The 21,246-nt window shown below is 49.0% G+C and overlaps 2 protein-coding genes across 6 annotated transcripts; both read right to left on the bottom strand.

The window, feature by feature from the left end:
* Positions 1 to 16: 16 nt before the first annotated feature.
* On the bottom strand, positions 17 to 3,527 carry CDK3 (cyclin dependent kinase 3). The gene is made up of 7 exons (XM_025859970.2): positions 3,336 to 3,527; positions 2,980 to 3,057; positions 2,777 to 2,897; positions 2,513 to 2,683; positions 2,317 to 2,418; positions 1,859 to 2,062; positions 17 to 715 (listed from the first exon to the last, which is right to left on the bottom strand). Exons 1-7 carry the CDS (start codon positions 3,449 to 3,451, stop codon positions 590 to 592), a joined length of 918 nt encoding a protein of 305 aa, XP_025715755.2. The 5' UTR covers positions 3,452 to 3,527; the 3' UTR covers positions 17 to 589.
* Positions 3,528 to 4,063: 536 nt separating this feature from the next.
* On the bottom strand, positions 4,064 to 21,216 carry TEN1 (TEN1 subunit of CST complex). 5 transcript variants are annotated; one of them, XM_073886024.1, is made up of 5 exons: positions 20,855 to 20,872; positions 19,770 to 19,820; positions 13,856 to 13,976; positions 10,970 to 11,124; positions 4,064 to 4,478 (listed from the first exon to the last, which is right to left on the bottom strand). In XM_073886024.1, exons 3-5 carry the CDS (start codon positions 13,942 to 13,944, stop codon positions 4,357 to 4,359), a joined length of 366 nt encoding a protein of 121 aa, XP_073742125.1. In that variant the 5' UTR covers positions 13,945 to 13,976; positions 19,770 to 19,820; positions 20,855 to 20,872; the 3' UTR covers positions 4,064 to 4,356. The 5 variants fall into 5 exon arrangements, with proteins under 5 accessions (XP_073742125.1, XP_073742123.1, XP_073742124.1 ...); XM_073886022.1 differs by lacking the exon at positions 20,855 to 20,872 and adding an exon at positions 16,125 to 16,218; XM_073886023.1 differs by lacking the exon at positions 20,855 to 20,872 and adding an exon at positions 16,125 to 16,221 and having other exon boundaries at positions 19,770 to 19,796.
* Between the last annotated feature and the right edge of the window lie 30 nt (positions 21,217 to 21,246).

Consider the following 21,246-nt stretch of genomic DNA (forward strand, 5'->3'; position numbering starts at 1 on the left):
AAAAACACTGGCAAACTCAGGAATACATCACTTTTATTTACTGTTCTTATAACCGGAGGCGAACGAACATAAGCATATCCTAAGTACGAGACAACAACTCAGAACCACCACGCACGCCCTCACCCACCCTGGGATCGGGAAAATGTCCTCTCTCTCCCTTGGCCCTGCTTCCTGTTTAACTTGGACTCTTCGCTGGAATGCAGCTCTTCCCCAAAAAACATTTTAAAGCCATAAATACCAGCAGGGGGCGCCCTTTCGGGGGGGGGGCGGTGTCTGGCTCTGCCTTGCCGCCAGGTGGGGCGGGCTTCGCGCCCTCCTCGCGACTTGTTCCAGAGCCAGGGGACGAAGTCTCTAACGTGCCCCCTACCCCCTGGTGCATGGAGCTTCCGTGCCCCCATCTCGAAATGGCATCGTCAAACCCAACCAAACAACACGGGAACTTGCTAATGTGGGGGCAGAACTAACCCAAACTCAGCCCCCTTGGCGGGTGAGGCCAAATTCCTCAGAGCTTTGCTCTCCCCCAGATAACGCTCTCTTTCTTGGGAAGTGGACGGGGAGGCTGGAGAGAGGCTGGGAAGCTCCGGCCTTCTCAGCGGCAGAACCGCTCCAGCACGTACTGGTGGGGGGCTGGGGAGGTCTCCGTGGACGAGAAGTATGGGTGCACAAGGGCGGCCTTGGCTGAGATCCGCCGGCCGGGGTCGTACTGCAAGAGTTGCTGTGGAGGAAGGAGGAAAGAGACTGAGCCTTGGTGTGGCCAGGCCGGGAGAGGAGTTACCCTCCAGGCCCCAGGCGGTGGGCTCCAAGCTCCCGAGCATCTGCCTTCAAACCAGAACCATGTGTAACCACTATGCCCGGGCTCTCAAGCCAGTTCTAGCTGCTCCCGGAATCTGGGGACAAAGAACTAGTGCTAGGCCGGCCTGGGAAGTCATCCCCACGTCCTGCAGACTAGAGGCTAAGTCCGTCGGTCGTCTTCCTACCTGAGGTTCCCAGGCCTCTGCTTACTTCTGGTTGAGACAGACCTCTCTCCATGTATCAGGAAGGAGAGGGCCAAACCTGTCTCGGGAGCATACTTGAGGGTGGGGCAGGAACTCAGAGTCCCTAAGCCCCAGCTAGGCTGTGGAAGGACCCCTTGCCCGGGAGTAGCCGGGATGGAGCACTAAGAGCCTTGGCTGGAGGCATACGCCATCCTGCTGGCCTTGGCCTGGTAGACCTTCACAGGTGTCTGGGAAGAGGAAAATACTGCCCTGCCTTCCTCTGGCCCAACACCAGATTAGAGGCAGATGTGGCTCCGAGTCTTTGTGGGCAACGGATGGCCCTGCCTGAGGCCTTCTGGGCAGTCTGGCCTGGGCCAGCCCAACGGGTCAGGATGGTGCACAGGACAGGTGAGCTCAGACTGTGGCAGGGGCCCGGACAGCAGGGAACAGCCTCATGTGAGGAGCAGCTATTGTGGAGGGAGGCATGCTCCCCGCCTGCAAAAGCTTACGGAGAAACAGTACGTATGGGGCGCCTGGGTGACTCAGTTAAGCGTCTGCCTTCGGCTCAGGTCATGATCCCAGGGTCCTGGGATCGAGCCCCGCGTCGGGCTCCCTGCTCATCATCACAGCATAAAAACAGAGCTAACCAGAAGAAAGAAGTTTTAAAAGGAAACATGAATGCTGGACTTCACAGGGGTGGGGCCTCCAGGTTGAACTATCAAAGATGCACAGGGACAGAGACAAACTAGTTGTGTTCAGGGGTCAGAAAAGAGACCAGCCGGGCTCAGGAGGAGCTAGGGTGCCAAGGGGCTGGCTGACAAGGAGGCACTTCCGGTGGGCGCAGCAGCCTGTCTTGTCCTCCGCTGCCTCCCGCCTGTACGTACCATGAGCAGGTCCTTGCCCTCTGGTTCCAGACTGGGCACGATCTCCTCCAGCCCCTTCCTGGTCCACTTGGGGAAACTGCCCTTATAGTCAGGCAGCTGGGTGACCCCTGGCCACATGGCTTCACTGGGTGTCCCCAGGGTCCGAAAGATTCGGAAGAGCTGGTCAATCTCAGAGTCACCAGGAAACAGGGCTCTGCGGGTCACCTGAAATGAGGAAGAGGAGGTGTGGGGTCCACTCCCTTGTCCCCCAGAATCCAGTCCCAGATAAGCTATCCTTCCCAGGGCTGTGCTAAGCCTCCCGGCCTTTTCTGGAATAATGTTCGCTTCCTTAGTCCCGTAGCCCGTCCCGAACACCCCTGAATCCACCTCCAGCAGGAGAACCAGAGTCCCACTCCCACCCCAGCAGGACCCTGTCCGTGGCCCTGGCCTCCTGTGGCCATGTTTGTCCCTCCCTCTACCATCTCGGCAAAGATGCAACCAATGCTCCAGACATCCACGGCCGTGGAATAGAACTTGCTGCCCAAGAGGATCTCAGGGGCACGATACCAGAGTGTCACCACCTGCAGGGGCAAGAAAACAGCGTCATTCGGGGTGGCTGAGTGCTCAGGGGATAGCCCTTCAGCGGTGCTCCTTCCCCGCTTTGTCCTGCAGTACCTCGTGGGTGTAGGTGCGTAGGGGCACCCCGAAGGCTCGAGCCAGTCCAAAGTCAGCCAGCTTGATGGCACCCAACTCATTGATGAGCAGATTCTGGGGCTTCAGGTCGCGGTGGATGACCCGATGAGAGTGGCAGAAATTCACCCCCTGCAGCAGCTGGTAGAGGTAGCTCTGCCGAGGCGAAGCGGAAGAAGGGGCTGGTTGAGCGGAAGACGGGCTGGCTGAGCAGGGCCTTCACCGCCTTGCCCGTCCTTCCCTCGCTACCTTGACCAAGTGCAGGGGCAGCTCGGAGGCTGGGGCGGAGTCCATGTACTTCTTCAGGTCCTGGCTGAGGAACTCAAACACCAGGTAAAGCTTCTTCTCACTATGCACCACGTCCAGCAGCCTGGCGGGGGGACACCAGTCACCACGCGGCTCCCAGCGGGACTGCGAGGGGCCCAGCTTCCCCACGTCTTTCCCCAGCTCACCTGACGATGTTGGGGTGCTTAAGCTCTTTGAGCAGGGAGATCTCCCTGATGGCCGTGCTTGGGACTCCCTCCGTTTCCCTGCAGGGAAGGAGCGGACAGCAGTGGAGGCAGCGAACCAGGAAGGGTGCTTCTGCCCCGGGGGAGGCACCCGTGAGTTCCGTATTCCGTAAGAACGGCCTGGCCCCCCAGCAAGGGGGCACCGTGCTCCCCAGCACCTCCTGACACCACCAAGGGCCCTGGGCAAGGCGTGGCCAGAATGCGGACAGTGAGGGCCGCCCGGGGCACCCTCAGACGTGGAGGTGAGGGACGGGGTCACCCCCGGGGCAGGGTGTCTCAGGGGCCGTGGCGGCACTCACAAATCCAGCCTGATCTTCTTGAGGGCCACGAGCTGCCCTGTCTCCTTGTTCTTGGCCTTATACACCACCCCATAGGTGCCCTCTCCGATCTTCTCCACCTTCTGGAACACATCCATAGCCGCAGAGCTGCCCAGGAAACAGAGGGCGCCTGGGGCATTCACCGCCACACCCAGCACCCCTGCCGCCCCTCCAGCCCCCACAGAACACCCTGCCCAGCCCCCACCCGGGTCCAGGCCCGCCTCTGCCCCCCGCCCCCCCCCATCCCCAGGAGCCCGCCCGGCCCAGGCAGGAAGGTGCCCCGGCTACGGAGCGCAGGAGGGCCCAAAGTTCTCAGCAGATCCCCTGCCTCGGCCCAGGCTCTGGGGGGTGAAGGCTACCCAGAAGGGCAGCCTGGGGGGGCTGGAGTCAGCCCCGGGGCAGAAGTCAGGGGTTGGGAAGGGTTTCTGGAGCCACACTCCTGCCCTAGGCCGCACGGCCAGGGTGAGGGGCTGTGCCCCAACTCTCTGGGGACGCTCGGCCTCCTCTGAGGGCAGAACTTCGGTGGGGGCAGACCCCCTGCACCCTAAGCCCACCACCCCAGCCCTAGTGGCCCCTAACACCCCTCCCACAAACCCCAGCCCAGAATTCACCAGAAACCCTGTGCTCCTGGGGTCTCACTGCTGGCAGGCTGCCTGCTCTGCAGCTCCCCCTCCTGGCCCCCTCCGGCGCTGCACCACGTGCACACAACACAAGGTCTCCCCCACTGGGGCCTTTATTCATGAGGACCTTCCAGAACCCTCCATATTCCCACTCGAGGCTCAGGCCCCAGCACCCCACAGCTCAGCCTCCGGCAGGCGCCTGCCAGGCGGCGGGGGGAGGTGTCCAGAACAATCCAAATTAGCAACCCCTCCTCTTCGGTCCAGCTCCAGAAAAAGGCTGTCACTCTGGGGAAGGTCCTGCATCTTCTCTGCTCAGACATCTCCAGTGGGCTTGGCCTCAGGAGCAGGCTGGGGAGGGGACGGCTGCCAGGAACTGCCATTTGCTACTGGCTGTTGTCCCTCTCTTGCTGGTACCTCCTCTGCTCCCGGACGGCTTGTTCTAACAAGGGTAGGTTCATTCCTTCCACACAAGTCAGCACCCGGGCCTTCACCACGGAGCCTCCATCTGAAAGACAGAAGCACGAGGCACTAGCAGGTGACTGGCCCCCTGTCAGCAACACACCTGACGGATGCATTCCAGCTGTTTCCCCCGGACTCGCTCTCAGGATGAGTTTGAAGGATGGCATTCGGGATACTGGTGATCTTTCTCTACTTGGGCTTCAGAATGGTGGGCCTGCCGCACACTGTCCCCACGTGTGTCTGGAACTTGGGGGGTAGCCTGAAAATCCCACTTCTCCGTGGAGGAAGGGCCAGATAGATGGCCCCTCTACTGTCCGTCCTTTGTCATCTTAATTCCCGCCACCTCCTCTGCCCCAAGTGCCCAGGGTTGAGGAGGGGTCGCAATCACCACCCCAGTTCTCTATCTGTACTAAGGGAAGGGCCTCCTTGGCATACTGGGCCCCACTGGCATTGAAAATTGGGGCCAAGAGAACCCCATAATTAGTAAATCCAAGGGGAGAGTTTGGCCTTGTAGAGGTAAGTCATCCTACCCTGGATGAGGGGCTGGGAGGTGCTTCTAGCACATTGCTATGTTGACCTGATGGAAAGATCTGTCAACGCGCAGGTGACATCAAGCAGGAGAGACATCTGGGCCTACCCTAACAGGTTTTTTGTTTTTTTGTTTTTTTGTTTAAGTAGGCTCCACATGGGTTGAGAGAACAACCCCGAGATCAAGAGTCAGATGCTCAACCCACTGAGCCACCCAGGAGCCCCGGTTTTTTATTTTTTTCATCCATGTTCTTTATGCTCTCTGCTCACGTCAACAAACATAATCAGTGTTCTAGGACATCCTGTTTCCTTTGATGCGGTTTTGAGATACAGGCTTGCTGGTTAGACAGGTCATGCCTTGCCTTCCTCCTAGTCTAGACCACTTTCCTTCCTTCCTTCCTTCCTTCCTTCCTCCCTCCCTCCCTCCCTCCCTCCCTCCCTTCCTTCCTTCCTCCCTCCCTCCCTCCCTCCCTCCCTCCCTCCTACTCTCTGTCTCTTTCTCTTTTTAAGTAGGCTCTACACCCAATGTGGGGCTTGACCCTGGCACGGGGCTCGATCTCATGACCGCGAGATCATGACCTGAGCCAAAACCAAGAGGCAGATGCTTAACTGACTAAGCCACCCAGGCGCCCTGCACAGAACTTTCCTTACATGATGCCTATCAGCTCTTTCCTCACATCAGCCTGGGGAAACCCTCCCTTCTAGATTTATATTGAGGAACATGTTGTTTCTCCCTGTGAATGAAAAACATTATTAAACACGGAAGTGACCTTAAGAAATATGATTATCACAAGGGACAAACTGGGCAATTCTGTCAGTCCACCTGCAGGTCCTTGTAACCGGGATACAAGGAGAGGCGTTTGAAGAAATAACTGCAGGGAGGGGAGAACAGAGTCAGCAGACAAGACGGCTAGAGAGTCCTTCAGGGGAATTTTTTTCAAGCTTAACAAATCCAGAGCAACAGAGGGACTGGAGTGCCAAGGGCAGTGGGAATGCAGAGCGTGGAGGCATGGGTAAGAGAGAGGGAAGGGGGGATGGAAAGAACAGACCTTCTTTTAGGATGTCTGTCCGAGCAGGGAAGGAGGGTCATAGCGAGGTAGGGATACAGAGCAGAAGATGATGACACTGTTATTATTTTAATACAGAAGAAGCTTGAGTGATTTATACGCTGAGAGGGAAGGGGCAGTGGTAACAGGTTAAGGACTCAGTTGAGAGGGCAGAGGCCCCGTGGGAGGACAGCCCTGAGTCACGCTGCAGGGAAGATGGGCCCTTCCTCCTCCCAGACGGGAAGAAAGGGGCCACTGGCGGGTGTGGACATGGGTAATTTTGGGAGGGGCTCCTGCTGCAGCCTCTGTCGGACCTGGGACGTAGGAGGTGAGGCAGTCTACTGAAAGGGGCGAGGAGGTGATGAAGGAGGGGTCTCCTGTGACAGCTGAGTGCCAGATGGTGGGAGAGGGGTGGACCGGGACTTGCACAAGGCCCTAGTGCAGGCAGCGGTGATGGAAGGCAAGGGCCGGAAGCTTCCACCAGGAAAGGGGTTGCCATGGCAGCGAGACCTGGCTGGAGCAGAGGAAAGTGAACAGGAGAGAAGGCAGGAGAAAAAGGAGCCCAAAGTGCACAGGTCCTGTGGGGTGAAGAGCAGGGAGGTACCAGGAGTCACGGCTGCAGTCCCAGGTGGCAGAGGTGTGGCTGTGGCCGTGGGAGGCAGAAGTGGGGCAGAACCGGCTGGCTGCAGAGAAGAACAAAGGTGTGAATGGCAAACCCGAGTGGCTAGCAGGCTGCTGGCCCCACCTCTGGGCCCTGCGGCATGTGTGACCAGGGAGTATGACCAGGCTGTACATGGGGATGGGAGGGGAACTGCGGTCCTGGGAAAGAGCCAGGTTTCAGGCAGACGAGGGCGTAAAAAGGAGCCCTTCAGGGAGGAGCGAAGGTTCCAGAAGACACAACAGGAAGGCTTGTAAGGGCAGGGACCAGCTAGAAGAAAACCAGGCAGGAAGGATTTATGGCGAGGGCTCGAGGGCAGCCTCTCGCTGTAGGCAAGGTCACCTACAGCCTGGGAATTCTCCTAGGGACTCTGAAGCAGAACTGAGGAAAGGCTGTGTCCCAGCACCTCCGCCCTGGGAGGAAGCCCTCAGACACTCGGATGGTGCGCCAAGAACCTGTCAGAGCCAGGGGGTTTCTGGCAGGCATTTCTTCACCTTTTTGGTCTCCTCGGCTCGCTGTGTGCACACATTTCAGGAAAGTCACTTTATTTTTCTTTTTAAGTTTTATTTCTTTAAGTAATCTCTACACCCAACGTGGGGCTCGAATGCACGACCCCGAGATCAAGAATCACGTGCTCTTATCACTGAGCCGGCCAGGTGCCCCAAAAAGGTGACTTTAGGAGGCCTCTTGTCTGTCCTTAGAGCTGCTAAGCTTGCCACCTGACAGATCTGTGTCCAGTTGATGTTTGTGCCCCACTGGACTTAGGACCTGACCAGGACCAGACACATAGAGGTTTGAAAGCAGCCAGGCAGGAACGTTGCAGACTAGGGATCAGCAGCCACCTCCACACTCAGCCCACACTCCGGCCCTTCCTCCCCATCGCTGTCTTTACTTCCGTGTGTCAGTTTCAAACGATGAGTGCGTCTTACTGAGAAATTAGAAATTTAGGGGGGAGTTTTTTCTTAAACAAAAAAAAAAAAAAAAAACCCGCAAAAAAACACCCACACAGATTGTGATGAAAATAATGAGAAGCAGTCAAGTAGCCAGAGCCCAGGGAGAATGCTGCCTGACCTGAGGCTTGATCATTCAGGTTCAGGTTTGGGGGGCGGGGGCAAGGACACTTGAGAGTGCTGCTTGCTGCCTGTGCCTTCCAGGTGTGTCGAGGCTGATCCATCTGCTTCCACAGTGTGGCCTTTGGGGCAGGCCCAGGTGTTGCTGGCTGATCCCTGATGTGTGGCGTTCCTGCCGTGCTTTCGTGGACCTTTCGTGGACCGATCGGAGCAGCCACTGGAGCAGCCAGTGGTAACGATCGTTGCCTGGATTCATTATTTTATCAGGACTTTTAAGTAAGTGCCTTTTGACATTTCCTGCATTTATGCACTGTGATTCTTCTCTCAAGAACATTTCCTCATCAACCGTGAGCCATCCCTGAACTACAATCCATTCAGAAAAAGGCAGGGGAAAGAAGGTTTAATGCAACCAGGAGGAAGCAATCAGCCAATTCCAGACCCGAGTTCTCTAATAAATGGCATTAAAAAAAAAAAAAAAAAAAAGACAGAACTCTTACGGAGACTTGGGGTACATAAGCCAAATGCAATAAATGGACTTCGGATCCTGATCTGAACTAACCAATTTTAAAAAGCCATGGAGGGAAGGCAGTGAACACAGACAAGATACTAGGGTACATCAAGGGACAGCTGTTTTGTTGGGGGTGACGGTGGTGGTGGTGGAGGCATATGAGGTGTTTACGGGGAAATGAAATGATGTCAGATTTGCTCCAAAAGACACCAGCAAAGTATTTGTATCTGTATTTGCAGTCGGGCCTTAGCATCCTGGACACTGGGCTGTAGGCTCCCGGGAGCTCCAAGGATACACTGCAGGGCTGGGGGTACAGGAGAAAGCCTCAGGTGACCTAGGCTATAGTCAAAGTGGAAATCATTTGTGCAAAGGCCCTTTGTACCCATTCCCACCCTCATTCCTGATGCCTCTCTCAAATCAATAAGAGGGCAGGAATTCTGCAAGCTAGCTCAAAGGCTTAAGCCTGAATAAAGATTAACTTTTATTAAATCAAAGATAATTAAAGTAAGCACCATCTAATAACATTTTTTCTAGCACATTTCATCCAGCATTAAAAACCACCATGACTTTTAGGAAGGAAGCTGGTGTTATAAGGTAAGAAACATAAATGTTTGCATCCTTCAATAGAGCAATTCTACTTTTAGGAAACTATCCTGAAGAAATAATCAGAAAATGGACAAAGACAGTGCATGAGAATATTAACTGCAGCATTTTTAATATATATCAAAGTATATAGGTTTTTTTTAATTTTTTACTTTTTTTTTTTTTTTTTTAAGTAGGCTCCATGCCCAGCATGGAGCCCAATGCAGGGCTTAAACTCACGACCCTGAGATCAAGACCTGAGTTGAGATCAAGAGTCAGACACTTAACCAACTGAGCCACCCAGGCGCCCCAAAAGATACATTTTTTTTAAAGGTTTTACTTATTTGATAGAGAGAGACACAGCGAGACAGGGAACACAAGCAGGGGGAGTGGGAGAGGGAGAGGGAGAAGCAGGCTTCCTGCTGAGCAGGGAGCCCGATGTGGGACTCGATCCCAGGACCCTGAGACCATAACCTGAGCCGAAGGCAGACACTTAACAACTGAGCCACCCAGGCGCCCCAAAAGATACATTTTTTAAAACATTTTTCCCCCTCTGACTATAAAAGCAATACATCTTCATTGTAAAATGCTAATACAAGTACAAAAAAATCCCACAGTCCCACCACCCAGAAATAACTGCTATTAACATTTTGGTGAATAATCTTTCAAACTTCTATGTATATAAAAAAATGTATATTAGGTGTGCCTGGCTGGATCAGTCCATACAGCATGCGACTCTTGATCTTGGGGTTTTAAGTTCAAGCCACATGTTGGGTGTAGAGATTACTTAAAAATAAAATCTTAAAAAAAAAATGGGATCATACGATACATATTGTATCGTAAACTGCTTTTTCTTAGTAAGATATTGTGAACATCAGAGCACCTGGGTGGCTCAGTTAGCTGAGCGTCCGACTCTTGATTTCGGCTCAGGTCATGATGTCAGAGTCATGGGATTAAGCTCTGCATTGGGCTCTGCGCTAGGCATGGAGACTGCTTGGGATTCTCCTCTCCTTCTGCCCCTCCCCACTTCCCCTTTCCCCGCTTCACCCCTGCTCACGCTGTCATCCGCTCTTTCTCAAAAAAAAGAAAAGAAGATATTGTGAACACCTCTTCATGTCAACTGATAAAAATTTACAGCACCATTTTTAATGGCTGCACAATATCCTACTAACTGAATATACCATAATTCCTTTAACCAGTAAATGCACAGTATATTTTTAAGAGCAAAAAATGGAAACAATATAAATGTGCAATGGCCTTGTGAATTGATACACATCTAATCTATAAAATATTATATAGCCATAAAACATTACTATATCTACAAAAATTTTAAAAACACGGGGAAATGTTTATGATACAATATGAAGCCTAAATAACCAGATACATTACATAGTATGGTATCAACCATGTAAAGGAAGACCACACAGGGGTAGCCAGGAGAGAAAGGCAAAGAATTCATCCAAGTACCTAGGTTTTAAAAAGCAACCTTCAACTCTTTTTTTTAAGCTCTTATTCATTTATTTGAGATAGACAGTGAGAGAGAGAGAGCACAAGTGGGATGGGGGGGAGCAGAGGGAGAGGGAGAAGCAGACTCCCCGCCGAGCAAGGAGCCCGATGTGGGGCTCGATCCCAGGACCCCGGGATCATGATCTGAGCCGAAGGCAGACGCTTCACCGACTGAGCCACCCAGGCGCCCTGCAACCTTCAACTCTTGATGCCGGAGAGATTCTCCCAGGTTGCTGGGATTCCTTCCCTTCTATTTCTCTTACCCTGACTTCCTGGCCTGTTATTCCAGCCCCACCCTTGCCTGGCCTTAGTTTTCTAATCTGTGGAACAGCAACAATAAGACTCAGTTTAAAGACCTGGTGGGCAAATTCAAAAAGATGGAAGCCAACAGTGTAGTACCAGGCCTGGCATGTGGTGGGCCTTCAGAAATTAGTGATTTCTTTCTTCTCTCGCTTCCCTAGAGCAGGTCCACTGAGCCCGATCACATCGGTTTCCCATGAGTCCTTGAACTTGTGGGCTGATTCGGAAGGGAAGCTGGCCCCGTGGGGGACTCCCGTTGGGTCAGAAGCCAGGCCCAGTCCCTGAAGACTGCCCCACCCAGGACCCAGAGTGAAAAGGGAATGTGAAGCCATGGCTCACCCTCGTGCTCCAGCTCTCCAAGGACAAGGTATAGGGAGTCTTTCTGGACTTGGAACGGCTCCACCAACTTGGTGCAGACCAGGATCTGGTGCTCGTCAGATCCATGCTGTGCTCTCAGCGTCACTCGGGATTGGGTCATATCATAGAGGCACAACCTGCAGGTCACGGAAAGTGTGATCATTTTTGCCCACAAAGAGAACAAACACAAAAAGCTTAAAAGGTTCTGGGAGGCCAATATACCCATGGGCCTCTGATCAGAGAAATAAAAATGGCAGCAACAAGTCAGAAAAATTGTTTTCAGTCTACATCGTAAAGATATAAATTACATGCATTACAAGGCACCTGTTTAAAGAATGTTGACAAAAGTATACACTGATGTCACCAGCACCCCAATTAAGATGCCCATTTCCATCACCCCAAAAGTTCCCTTGTGCCACTACTCTGAAGTCAATCTCCCCATCTCCCATGCCAGGCAACCACTGATCTGCTTTTGGTCCCTACAGGTGTGTTTTCCTACTCAAGCACCTCATATAAATAGGATCACAACAGCATGTATTCTTTGGTATCTAGCTTCTTTCACTCAGAGTGATGGTTTTGAGATTCATTTGTGCTGTTGGGTAAATCAGTGGTTTATTCCTTCTATTGTTCAATAGCACTCTGTTGAAATTATTGAAAATAATTTGTGTATCCATTCATCAGCTTGTATGGTTTGCTTCCAGTGTTGGGCTATTATGAATAAACTGGTATGAACTTTTGCAGACAAATCTCTTTGCTGACATATGTTTTCATTTCTCTTAGGTAAATACCCAAGTGGGACTGCAGAGTTATATGGTCAACCTGTCTATTAAACTCTAAAAGAAATTGCTGATTTATTTTTCAAAGTGGTTGTGCTATTTTACACTCCCAGCAGCAACATGTGAGGGTTCTAGTGACTACACATTCTGGCCAGTACTTGGTATGGTCAGTCTTTTTAATTTTAGCCATCCCAGTGTCCTAGTGGGCATGAAAATACCGTACCGTTGTGGTTTTTCTTTTTTTTTTTAAAGATTTTATTTATTTAGGGGCGCCTGGGTGGCTCAGTCGTTCATCTACCTTCGGCTCAGGTCATGATCCCAGGGTCCTGGGATCGAGCCCCGCATCGGGCTCCCTGCTCGGCGGGAAGCCTGCTTCTCCCTCTCCCACTCCCCCTGCTTGTGTTCCCTCTTTCGCTGTGTCTCTCTCTGTCAAATAAATAAATAAAATCTTTTTAGTTATTTACTTGAGAGAGAGAGCATGAGCAGGGGGAGGGACAGAGCGAGAGGGAGAAGCAGGCTTCCCACAGAGCAGGGAGCCCGATGCGGGGCTCGATCCCAGGGCCCTGGGACCCTGACCTGAGCCAAATGGCAGATGCTTAACCGACTGAACCACCCAGGTGCCCTCGTTGTGGTTTTAATTTACATTTCCCTGTGACTAATGATGTTGAGCATCTTTTCATGTGCTTATTATCCATTTGTGTATATATACATATATTTTTTAATTGTCATATGCAAAATTATTTACTTTCTGTATGACTGCTAAGTGTTACGTATATCCTCTCTTGTGAAGTGTCTGTTCAAGTCTTTGCCCTCCTCCTTTTTAACATTCTGTAACATATGCTTTTCCCTTCTGGTTTTACTTAGGTATTAACTGAAATATAATAAACTATACATATTTAGGGTACACACTTTGACATTTGACATTGTATACACTTGAGCAACTGTCTGCACAATCAATAATGAACACATCGTTTCATCACCCTGAGAAGTTCCCTCCTGGGGCGCCTGGGTGGCTCAGTTGTTAGGCGTCTGCCTTCGGCTCAGGTCATGATCCCAGGGTCCTGGGATGGAGCCCCGCATTGGACTCTCTGCTCAGCAGGAAGCCTGCTTCTCCCTCTACCACTCCCCCTGCTTGTGTTCCCTCTCTCGCTGTCTCTTTGTCAAATAAATAAATAAAATCTTTAAAAAAAAGAAAAGTTCCCCTGCATTTTCATATTCCTCCAACACACCACACCCAGGCAATCCTTGCAGGCAATTGGCCTGCTTTTTTTTCCACTATAGATTTTTTTTGCATTTTCTAAACTTTTACATAAATGGAGCCATACAACATCTAATTTTTTTTGGCCTGGTTTTCTTTTCTTCTCTTTTCTTTTCTTTTCTTTCCTTCCTTCCTTCCTTCCTTCCTTCCTTCCTTCCTTCCTTCCTTCTTTCTCTTTCTCTCTCTCTCTCTCTCTCTCTCTTTCTTTCTAACGATTTTATTTTTTTAAAGTAACACGCAGCTTGAACTCACAACCCTGAGATCGAGAGTCATATGTTACTGACTGAGCCACCCAGGTGCCCCATCAATAGTCTTTTTAAATTCAGCCACTCTAGTGGGCATATAGGAGTACCTCATTGTAGTTTTAATTTGCATTTCCCTAATGATACTATACATATGTGGTGTGAACACACACCCATCCACATATTCATGTACATCCATACATGAGCGTGTCTAAAGTAATCACCAAAAGATTAGCAACGGCTGTCCAGAGAGAGGGATTACGGGTGATTTTCACTTGCTTTCTTTACACTTTTATGGATTGTCTACCTTTTTTCCATTGAAAACATATTAATGTTTTAGCACTTAAAAAATAAGTTGACAAGGGACGCCCGGCTGGCTCAGTCAGGGGTGCGTGCGACTCTTGATCTTGGGGTCATGAGTTTAAGCCCCATGTTGGGTGTAGAGATTACTTGAATAAATAAAACTTCAAAAATTAAAAAAAAAAAAACCTAGACAAACTTATAATAACACCATTTTAATTGTTTTTTTCTGGCGGGGGGGTGTGGGAGGCACTGAAACATCCCCCCACCCTATGGAAAAAACCATTCTCACCTGCCGAATGTTCTCAGTGTGCCCCCGTTGGGCACTTGGCCAGCACTGACCTCCCAGGGGAAGTAATAGATCCCAGGTTTGGGCAGCATCTCAAATAGCTGGGCAGGATTTCTGAAGATTCCTGACAAACCAAGCAGACCACAAGACTGAGATTAGCAGATACCCGAGACCAGCATCACCTGAACGGCTAGTTCCAGTGGCACTTTAATATTTAAAGATATTTAAGAGTGGGAGTTTAATATTTAAAAAATTTTTTTGATCGGATATGCATTCACTAATTAATTAATTTATTTATTTGACAGAGAGAGACACAGCGAGAGAGGGAAGACAAGCAGGGGGAGTGGGAGAAGGAGAAGCAGGCTTCCCGCGGAGCAGGGAGCCCGACGCGGGGCTTGATCCCAGGACCCTGGGACCATGACCTGAGCCGAAGGCAGATGCTTAACGACTGAGCCACCCAGGCGCCCCATCCACTAATCTAAAAAAGCAAAATGATATAATCTGGGAGATGCAGTCTGTTGGGTGTGGGAATCTTGGGTTTCTGCTTGGGTCGTGATCTCACGGAGTGAGATCAAGCCCCGTGTCAGGTTCCTTGCTCTGCATGGAGTCTGCTTGAAACCTCTCTCTCTCTCCCTCTGCCCCACGAGCACCCCCCCATGCATACGCATGCTTTCTCTCTCAAATAAATAAGTCTTAAAAAAAAAAAATCTACGTGGAGAACTGCCGTCCCACTCCGATTCCCCCCAAAAAGGGGTCTATAAAAGGACAGACAGTATCTCACCATCTTTGTCACAACTATTCAATGCTGCCATAATAGTATGAGGACAGTCACAGACAATACACAGAGAAACGAGTGAGGCTCGCTCCTTAAGCTTTATTTACAAAAACATGCAATGAGCTGGATCTGATCTGTGTTGAAGTTTGCCAACCCTGGCCCTTAAAGAAAATCATTTTTATTTATTTCTTATGTAACCTTCCAGGGTTTCATTATGCAAACAATAACAAAGATACTTATTTCCCCGCTATACTCTAAATTTCTTTTTTTTCTTTTAAGATTTTATTTATTTATTTGAGAGAGAGCGAGCACGAGCAGGGGTGGGGGAGGGACAGAGGGAGAGAATCTCAAGGAGACTCCACACCCATCACACAGTGTGCAGCCAGACTCGGGGCTCAATCTCATGACCCTGAAATCATGACCTGAGCTGAAATCAAGAGTCGGACGTTTAACCGACTAAGCCACCAGGTAGGTGCCTAACCCCTTCCCTCCCTCTATACTATATATGCTGTTCTGTATTTTTATTTTTTTTCACCTAGTGTATTTTTTTAAGACTTTATTTATTTATTAGTCAGAGAGAGAGAGAGAAAGAGAGCAGGAGCACAAGCAGGGGGAGTGGGAGAGGGAGAACCGGGAAGGGAGCCCGATGCGGGACTTGATCCAGGATTTGGGATCCTGACCTGAGCTGAAGGCAGATGCTTAACCAACTGAGCCACCCAGATGCCCCAATATATTTTGACATTCTTTCATAATTGTACATAAAGTGAGTCTTCCTTTTTTTTAGTAGGCTCCACACCCAGCGCAGAACTCGGGGGGGGGCCTGAACCAATGACCCTGAGATCAAGACCCAAGCTGAGATCAAGAGTTGGATGCCCAACCGACCAAGCCACCCAGATGCCCCTACAGGTTTGGTTTTTTAAATATAAATCTAAAACTATTCTAAAATAAAAAGGTTATTTAAAAAAAAAAAAAATGAAGACCCCGGGGGTGCCAGGGTGGCACCCTTCCATTTGGGTTTGTCGGATGTTTTTCTCCTGGTTAGACTAGGGTTATGAGTTTTGTTAGTAATTTTAAAAAGAGAAAGAAAACACTGGTTTAATAAGTCATGTGATAATAATGCAAAGGACACTTGGCAGGCTTTTTAAGATGAGGCATTGTATGCACTCATATGGCAAGATCGCCAAGACAGACCATCAGGAGAAAAGGTAAGGAGCAGGCATGTACATGAAATATGTACATCTGTGTATGTGTGAAAGAACACTCCAGAACATGAGGATCCACGTGTAGAAAATGTTAGAGAAGTGTGGATTCAGGAAAAATTATTCAGTGACAAAGGGACCCTGAAGGTGATAGGCTTCAACTGTTTAACAGGCGAAGCCAAGGGAGACAGAAACACAGGAAATGTCAAGGAAATCATCCCAAGTAAGATCCTTGCAGAAGCCAGATGATACAGCTTTAGCACAGAAGCTTAATGTTAGGGGCGCCTGGGTGGCTCACCTGGTTAAGCGTCTGACTCTTGATCTCAGCCCAGGTCTTGATCTCAGGGTCGTGAGTTCAAGCCCCACACTGGGATCTGCACTGGGCATGGAACCTACTTAATTTAAAAAAAAAAAAAAAAAGGTAAAAGAAACTTAATGTTACTTAGAACCTTGCATAACAGGTGTTGGTATCCTCTAACGAGGTCATCAGGCACTGTCACTGGTCAATGTTCAAGGATCATTTCAAGTCAGAACAACAGCACAGGGGCAACTGGCCAAGGCCTAGTCCTATTGCCCTAAGTGCAGATGTTCTGTATCCCTGCGACCAGGGAACAGAGCCATTCCTGGCTCCAGAAATGAGAGCCCCCAAATCATCTTTGGCATGAGAGAGAAGCAAAAAACAAAACAAAGCAAAACCAAAAATCAGCCAAGAAAAAACTGTATTGGTTCCTGTTTTGGGATAATGGGGACAATTCTGTCCCATCTAGCAAAAAGGTAAAAACTTACCCTTTTTATAAAAAGTAATTTTTGTAGGGGTACCTGGGTGGCTTAGTCGGTTAAGCGTCCGACTGTTGGTTTCTGCTCAGGTCATGTGTGATCTCAGGGTCCCAGGCTTGAGCCCTGCATTGGGCTCTGTGCTTAGTGGTGAGTCTACTTGAGGATTCTCTCCCTCTACCCCTCCCCATCTAAAATAAATAAATCTTAAAAGAAAGTAATTTTTCTACTCTCAAGTATCACACATACTATAAGCTAAGCTATAAATAACTATGTCATTAAATTTATTTTTATTTCTTATTTTATTCATATAGTAGAATTGACTCTTTGGAGGGGTATATGCTTTTGCAAATTTCAACCTCACTGATTTTTTTTCAAGTTTATTTATTTATTTAAGTAATCTCTATGCCCAACACGGGGCTCAAACCCACAACCCTGAGATCAAGAGTAGCATGCTCTTCTGACTGAACCAGTCAGGTGCCCCATCATTGATTATTCATTCATCTATTTCTTTATGTTTAAAGATTTTATTTATTATTTATTTGAGAGAGAAAGAGCACAGGAGTGGGGTGAGGGGCAGAGGGAGAAGCAGACTCCCCGCTGAGCAGGGAGCCTGATTAAGGGTTCAATCCCAGGACCCTGAGATCATGACCTGAGCCAAAGGCAGACACCTGACTGACTGAGCTACCCAGGTACCCCAGTTTATATTTTATTTTATTTTATTTATTTTTTAAAGATTTATTTATTTTGGGGGGGTGAGGGGCAGAGGGAGAGAATCATCAAGCAGACTCCCCGCTGAGTGCAGAGCCCTACGCAGGGCTCAATCCCACAACCCACTAGATTACGACCTGAGCTGAAACCAAGAGCCAGACGCCCATGCAACTGAGCCACCCAGGTGCCCCACCCCTGATTTTTTTTTTTCAAGCAAAAGTTGCTATGTGTTTATTAAGACATTTCTGTTAATTTCCTTAAGCGCAGCTGGCTCAGTAAATCATCCATATAACATCAGACATGGAAGAAAGTTTCTGAGATGTATCAAGGCTGGCTTTTCTTATGGCTTAGCCAGGTTTCAGTTTGAGTAATGGTATAACCTGTACTGTAGAGCCTTGCCCTTTCCATTCCCCAAGGCAAAACATCCACTGCTGGGAGAAAAATCCACAGTATGAACAAGAGAAATAGGCTTCTTTTTTTAATGACTGGGAAATTTTGAAAAGTACCATACAGGAAGGATGGGAAGGATGGTGACCCGATCTGACTGCTTCTTTCATTTTTTTCCGAAGCAATTGGTAAGATTTCTATAGTAGGACTGAAGGTCAGAAAAGTAATACCTGTAACTAAGTTCATGATAGCTTTTATCAGTTTTGGGTTTCTTTCTTGGAGATAAGAATCTTCTTGTAGGGGCACCTGGGTGGCTCAGTCATTAAGCATCTGCCTTCCGCTCGGGTCATGATCCGGCTCAGGTCAAGATCTCAGGGTCTTGAGATTGAGACCCGCACTGGGCTCCCTGCTCAGCGGGGAGTCTGCCTCTCCCTGTGCCCCCCACCCCCCACTCATGCGTGCTCTCACTCTTGCTCTCAAAAATTAATAAATAAAATCTTTAAAAAAAATACATATTGAATCTATGCATTTCACTCCCTCCACAGTGCAAGCTTTCATTAGCTTTAAAACTGGTCTGTTTCCACTATTTTCCTTCTATTGCTCACTCTCTTCAGAATAACCAGAGCGGTATTTTAAAATGGAAACTATGCCACAGGGAGTACTTTCTGCCAGAACCTCAAGTCTGAATCTAACAATGCCTCTAGATACAACCAACAGCTTACAGAAAATACAGAAACTGAGGAACAAATCAAAGACATCACAGAGATGGTAAAATCCAAATTGTGGGAAATTCAATGCGAAAAATCACCTACCTTTTTCTTCTGTTTCTTTCTTTCTTTTTTTTTAAGGTCACACCGGGTGTGACCCTGAGATCAAGACCTGAGCCACTCAGGTGCCGCTTGACCTAGCTTTTTCAACAAGTAAGTTGAAGGAAAAAATTGTACAGTGGAAACCTATACATTAAAAGAGGCTTAAGATTCTTATCAACCAACTGCAACGTGCAGAATTTGTTTGGACCCTGATTTGAACTAACTAGCTGTAGCCAATTTTTTACGAAACATTCGAATATTGATTGTAATGACCACAAGAAATTTTTGTTAATATTTCCAATTGTGATAATGGTATTGGGATTGTGTTAAAAATAGTTTAAAGATACATACTAAAAGTCTTTATGGATATGATATCAGATTTGCTTAAAGTTAACACGGAGGGGAACTGGGTGAAGGTACAGTGGATAATTATTGGACCTGGGTGAAAAGTAGATGGAGTTTATTGTATTATTCCTTCTACCTTTGTACATGTTTGAACATTTCCACAATTAATATTTAAAAATGTAAATCAGGTCACAAAACCCCACTGAAAATCAATGAAAGGCTTCCTATTATAAATTCCTATTAAAATTTAAAGTCTTTGTGTTGGCCCACAATGCCACATGGGGTCTGCACCCAGCCTACGTCTCAGCTCTCAGGTCTGCCATCACACTTCCTCTAGCTCACGCTCACCCTCAGGACCTGCATACTTGATTTTCCTCAGACTTGAGCAGACTTCCCCAGACCTTCACATAACTGGTTCTCTTTCCCTATTTAGGTCTCAGTTCATCCTCCGACTCCTCAGCAAGGCCTTTCCTGTCTACCCTATCTAAATTAGCATTCTCCACCACCCCCAGTCCCTCTATTCCCTTAGCTTGATTTATTTTCTTCATTGTAGTTTACTAAGTAATAGAATTTCAGAGTGTGATCTGTTTACTTCTTTAATGCCTCTGTCTCCCACTAGATTATCAGCTCTATGAGGGCATTATTCCTCACAGTATCCCCTGTGCCTAAAACCGTGTCTGGCCATTATTAAATATTTATTGAATAGATTAATGTATTCATGAAGAAGATCATCTACCCCCACACTCAGCCTGGACACAGAGAACCCAAACCACATCTTAATGCCTACATTAACAGAACTTTGTGGTCCTGTGCCTTCATTAGCATTTTTTTTTAACTCTTCTTGACTGTCCAGCCCAGACAAATGATTTAACCATTAACAGCCAGTTTGCCTTCTGAGGTTATCTGAATTCCCTCACCTTGATGTTTCCACCAATTTTCTGCTGTTGTGCAGAGGTTCTTACCCAGTCCTGAAATGAAAGACACGCCTTAGACTAAACTTCCAACTCTCAATAAATTCTGGCCTTACCTTCTCCTAGACATGCCTAAGGTTTGCCAAGTGTTTTTCCTTACTTGAGTAAGCAATCACCTCACCTTTGTCTTATGATGTTGTGTTGGTGGTATGTGGAGAGGGAGCTTTTGACAAGAGGACTACGATCCAAACACAGCAGCCAAACTAAATATTTTTTAATGCCGGGGGGCATTAAAAACAATCAGTAATAGTGCCTTGCCCTGATATATTGGAGTCTGGGGCAAAAGGAAAAATCAGTAATAATGATCTTGTCTTTATTAATCTTAATTAGTGCTCCCTTAAATTATATCGGAGGTGAATGCCTCATTTACCTTACCGTATTCCCGGGACTGTTACTAAATACTGATGCAATAAATAACAAGAGTATGAAGTGCACAGTTTTAAAAAAACAGTGGATTCGTATGTTGAAGTTATAAGGGTATATGAGGGAGAGAGAAAGGAGATGGTGTAGTGTGCTCTATCTTCATTAAGTATTAAGTCAAAAGGTAACTAAAACAAATCAAGAGCTAGCATGTATTTTATGTAATCAGAATTAAAAACACAACTGGTTAGAAGTGGCTGCCTCTGAGGATGGGGAGCTTTTCCTTTTTATTACAAATTCTCCGATACTAGGTTTCCTAAACATGGACATCTATTACTTTGATGACGACAGCGATAACTGTGAAAGCAAAAAAGTCTGGATTCCAAGGCTTCTAAACGGCCAGCTCGGCCACATTCTGGTCCACACCCACCCCCTAAATGGGGAGGAGGGCCCGCAATCCCACACCCAGCTCTCCGAAGCCAATGCTTCTGGCAGCAAGAATGCCATTATCTTAACAAAAGATTACTGGAGGCCTCTTCCCAGGGCGACTTTCGTCCTCCTTCTTTTCTCCAATTTGGGAGGGTCTGGGGAAACCCTACGACAACCCTCCCCAGCAGCGCCGCGTGGCCCCGAAGTTCAAACCACCTCCACCCCCCGTCCCCACCAATGACCTTCAGCCCTCGGGAGGCCTCTACAGGCGGACCCGGAAGCGGCGGGACCGACAAGTCCCAAGCGCAGGCGCAATCCTCCTCAGCCGCGCGGCCCCGCCCCTTCCCGACCTCCTCGCCAACCTGTCGGGGCGTGGCGGCGTGGCGGCGTGGCGGCGGCCTCGGGTTCCCTCGTTCCGCCTCGCGCGATCGCGTGACGAGAGAGGGGCGGGTGACCAGGAGCGCCTGGCTTTCCTCCCTCCCCGCCCCCCTGGGCAATTTCTTGACGGTCTTCCGGGGTTGCGTCCCCGGGGACGCCGCTCTAGGACTCCCCTGGACGAGAGCGGACGGCTCGCCCTCCCCACAGCCGGATACGGTCACCACGCCCGCGCCGGCGCCGCTCCGCCTCCGCCGCG

This window comes from Callorhinus ursinus, unplaced genomic scaffold (assembly GCF_003265705.2).
Source record: "Callorhinus ursinus isolate GAN/ISIS: 27379988/994484 unplaced genomic scaffold, GSC_fseal_2.0 scaffold68, whole genome shotgun sequence".
Lineage (NCBI taxonomy): Eukaryota > Metazoa > Chordata > Mammalia > Carnivora > Otariidae > Callorhinus > Callorhinus ursinus.

What these genes read in the sequence shown, in the direction of transcription:
- TEN1 (XM_073886026.1), bottom strand. Translation starts at nt 13,944, where the DNA reads ATGCTGCCCAAACCTGGGATCTATTACTTCCCCTGGGAGGTCAGTGCT. An exon ending in ACACTGAGAACATTCGGCAG is followed by an intron (nt 11,125 to 13,855) that starts GTGAGAATGGTT and finishes CGTGACCTGCAG; the next exon opens with GTTGTGCCTCTATGATATGA. An exon ending in TGGAGAGCTGGAGCACGAGG is followed by an intron (nt 4,479 to 10,969) that starts GTGAGCCATGGC and finishes TCTGTCTTTCAG; the next exon opens with ATGGAGGCTCCGTGGTGAAG.
- CDK3 (XM_025859970.2), bottom strand. Translation starts at nt 3,451, where the DNA reads ATGGATGTGTTCCAGAAGGTGGAGAAGATCGGAGAGGGCACCTATGGG. An exon ending in AAGCACCCCAACATCGTCAG is followed by an intron (nt 2,898 to 2,979) that starts GTGAGCTGGGGA and finishes TCCCCCCGCCAG; the next exon opens with GCTGCTGGACGTGGTGCATA. An exon ending in TACGCACCTACACCCACGAG is followed by an intron (nt 2,419 to 2,512) that starts GTACTGCAGGAC and finishes TTGCCCCTGCAG; the next exon opens with GTGGTGACACTCTGGTATCG.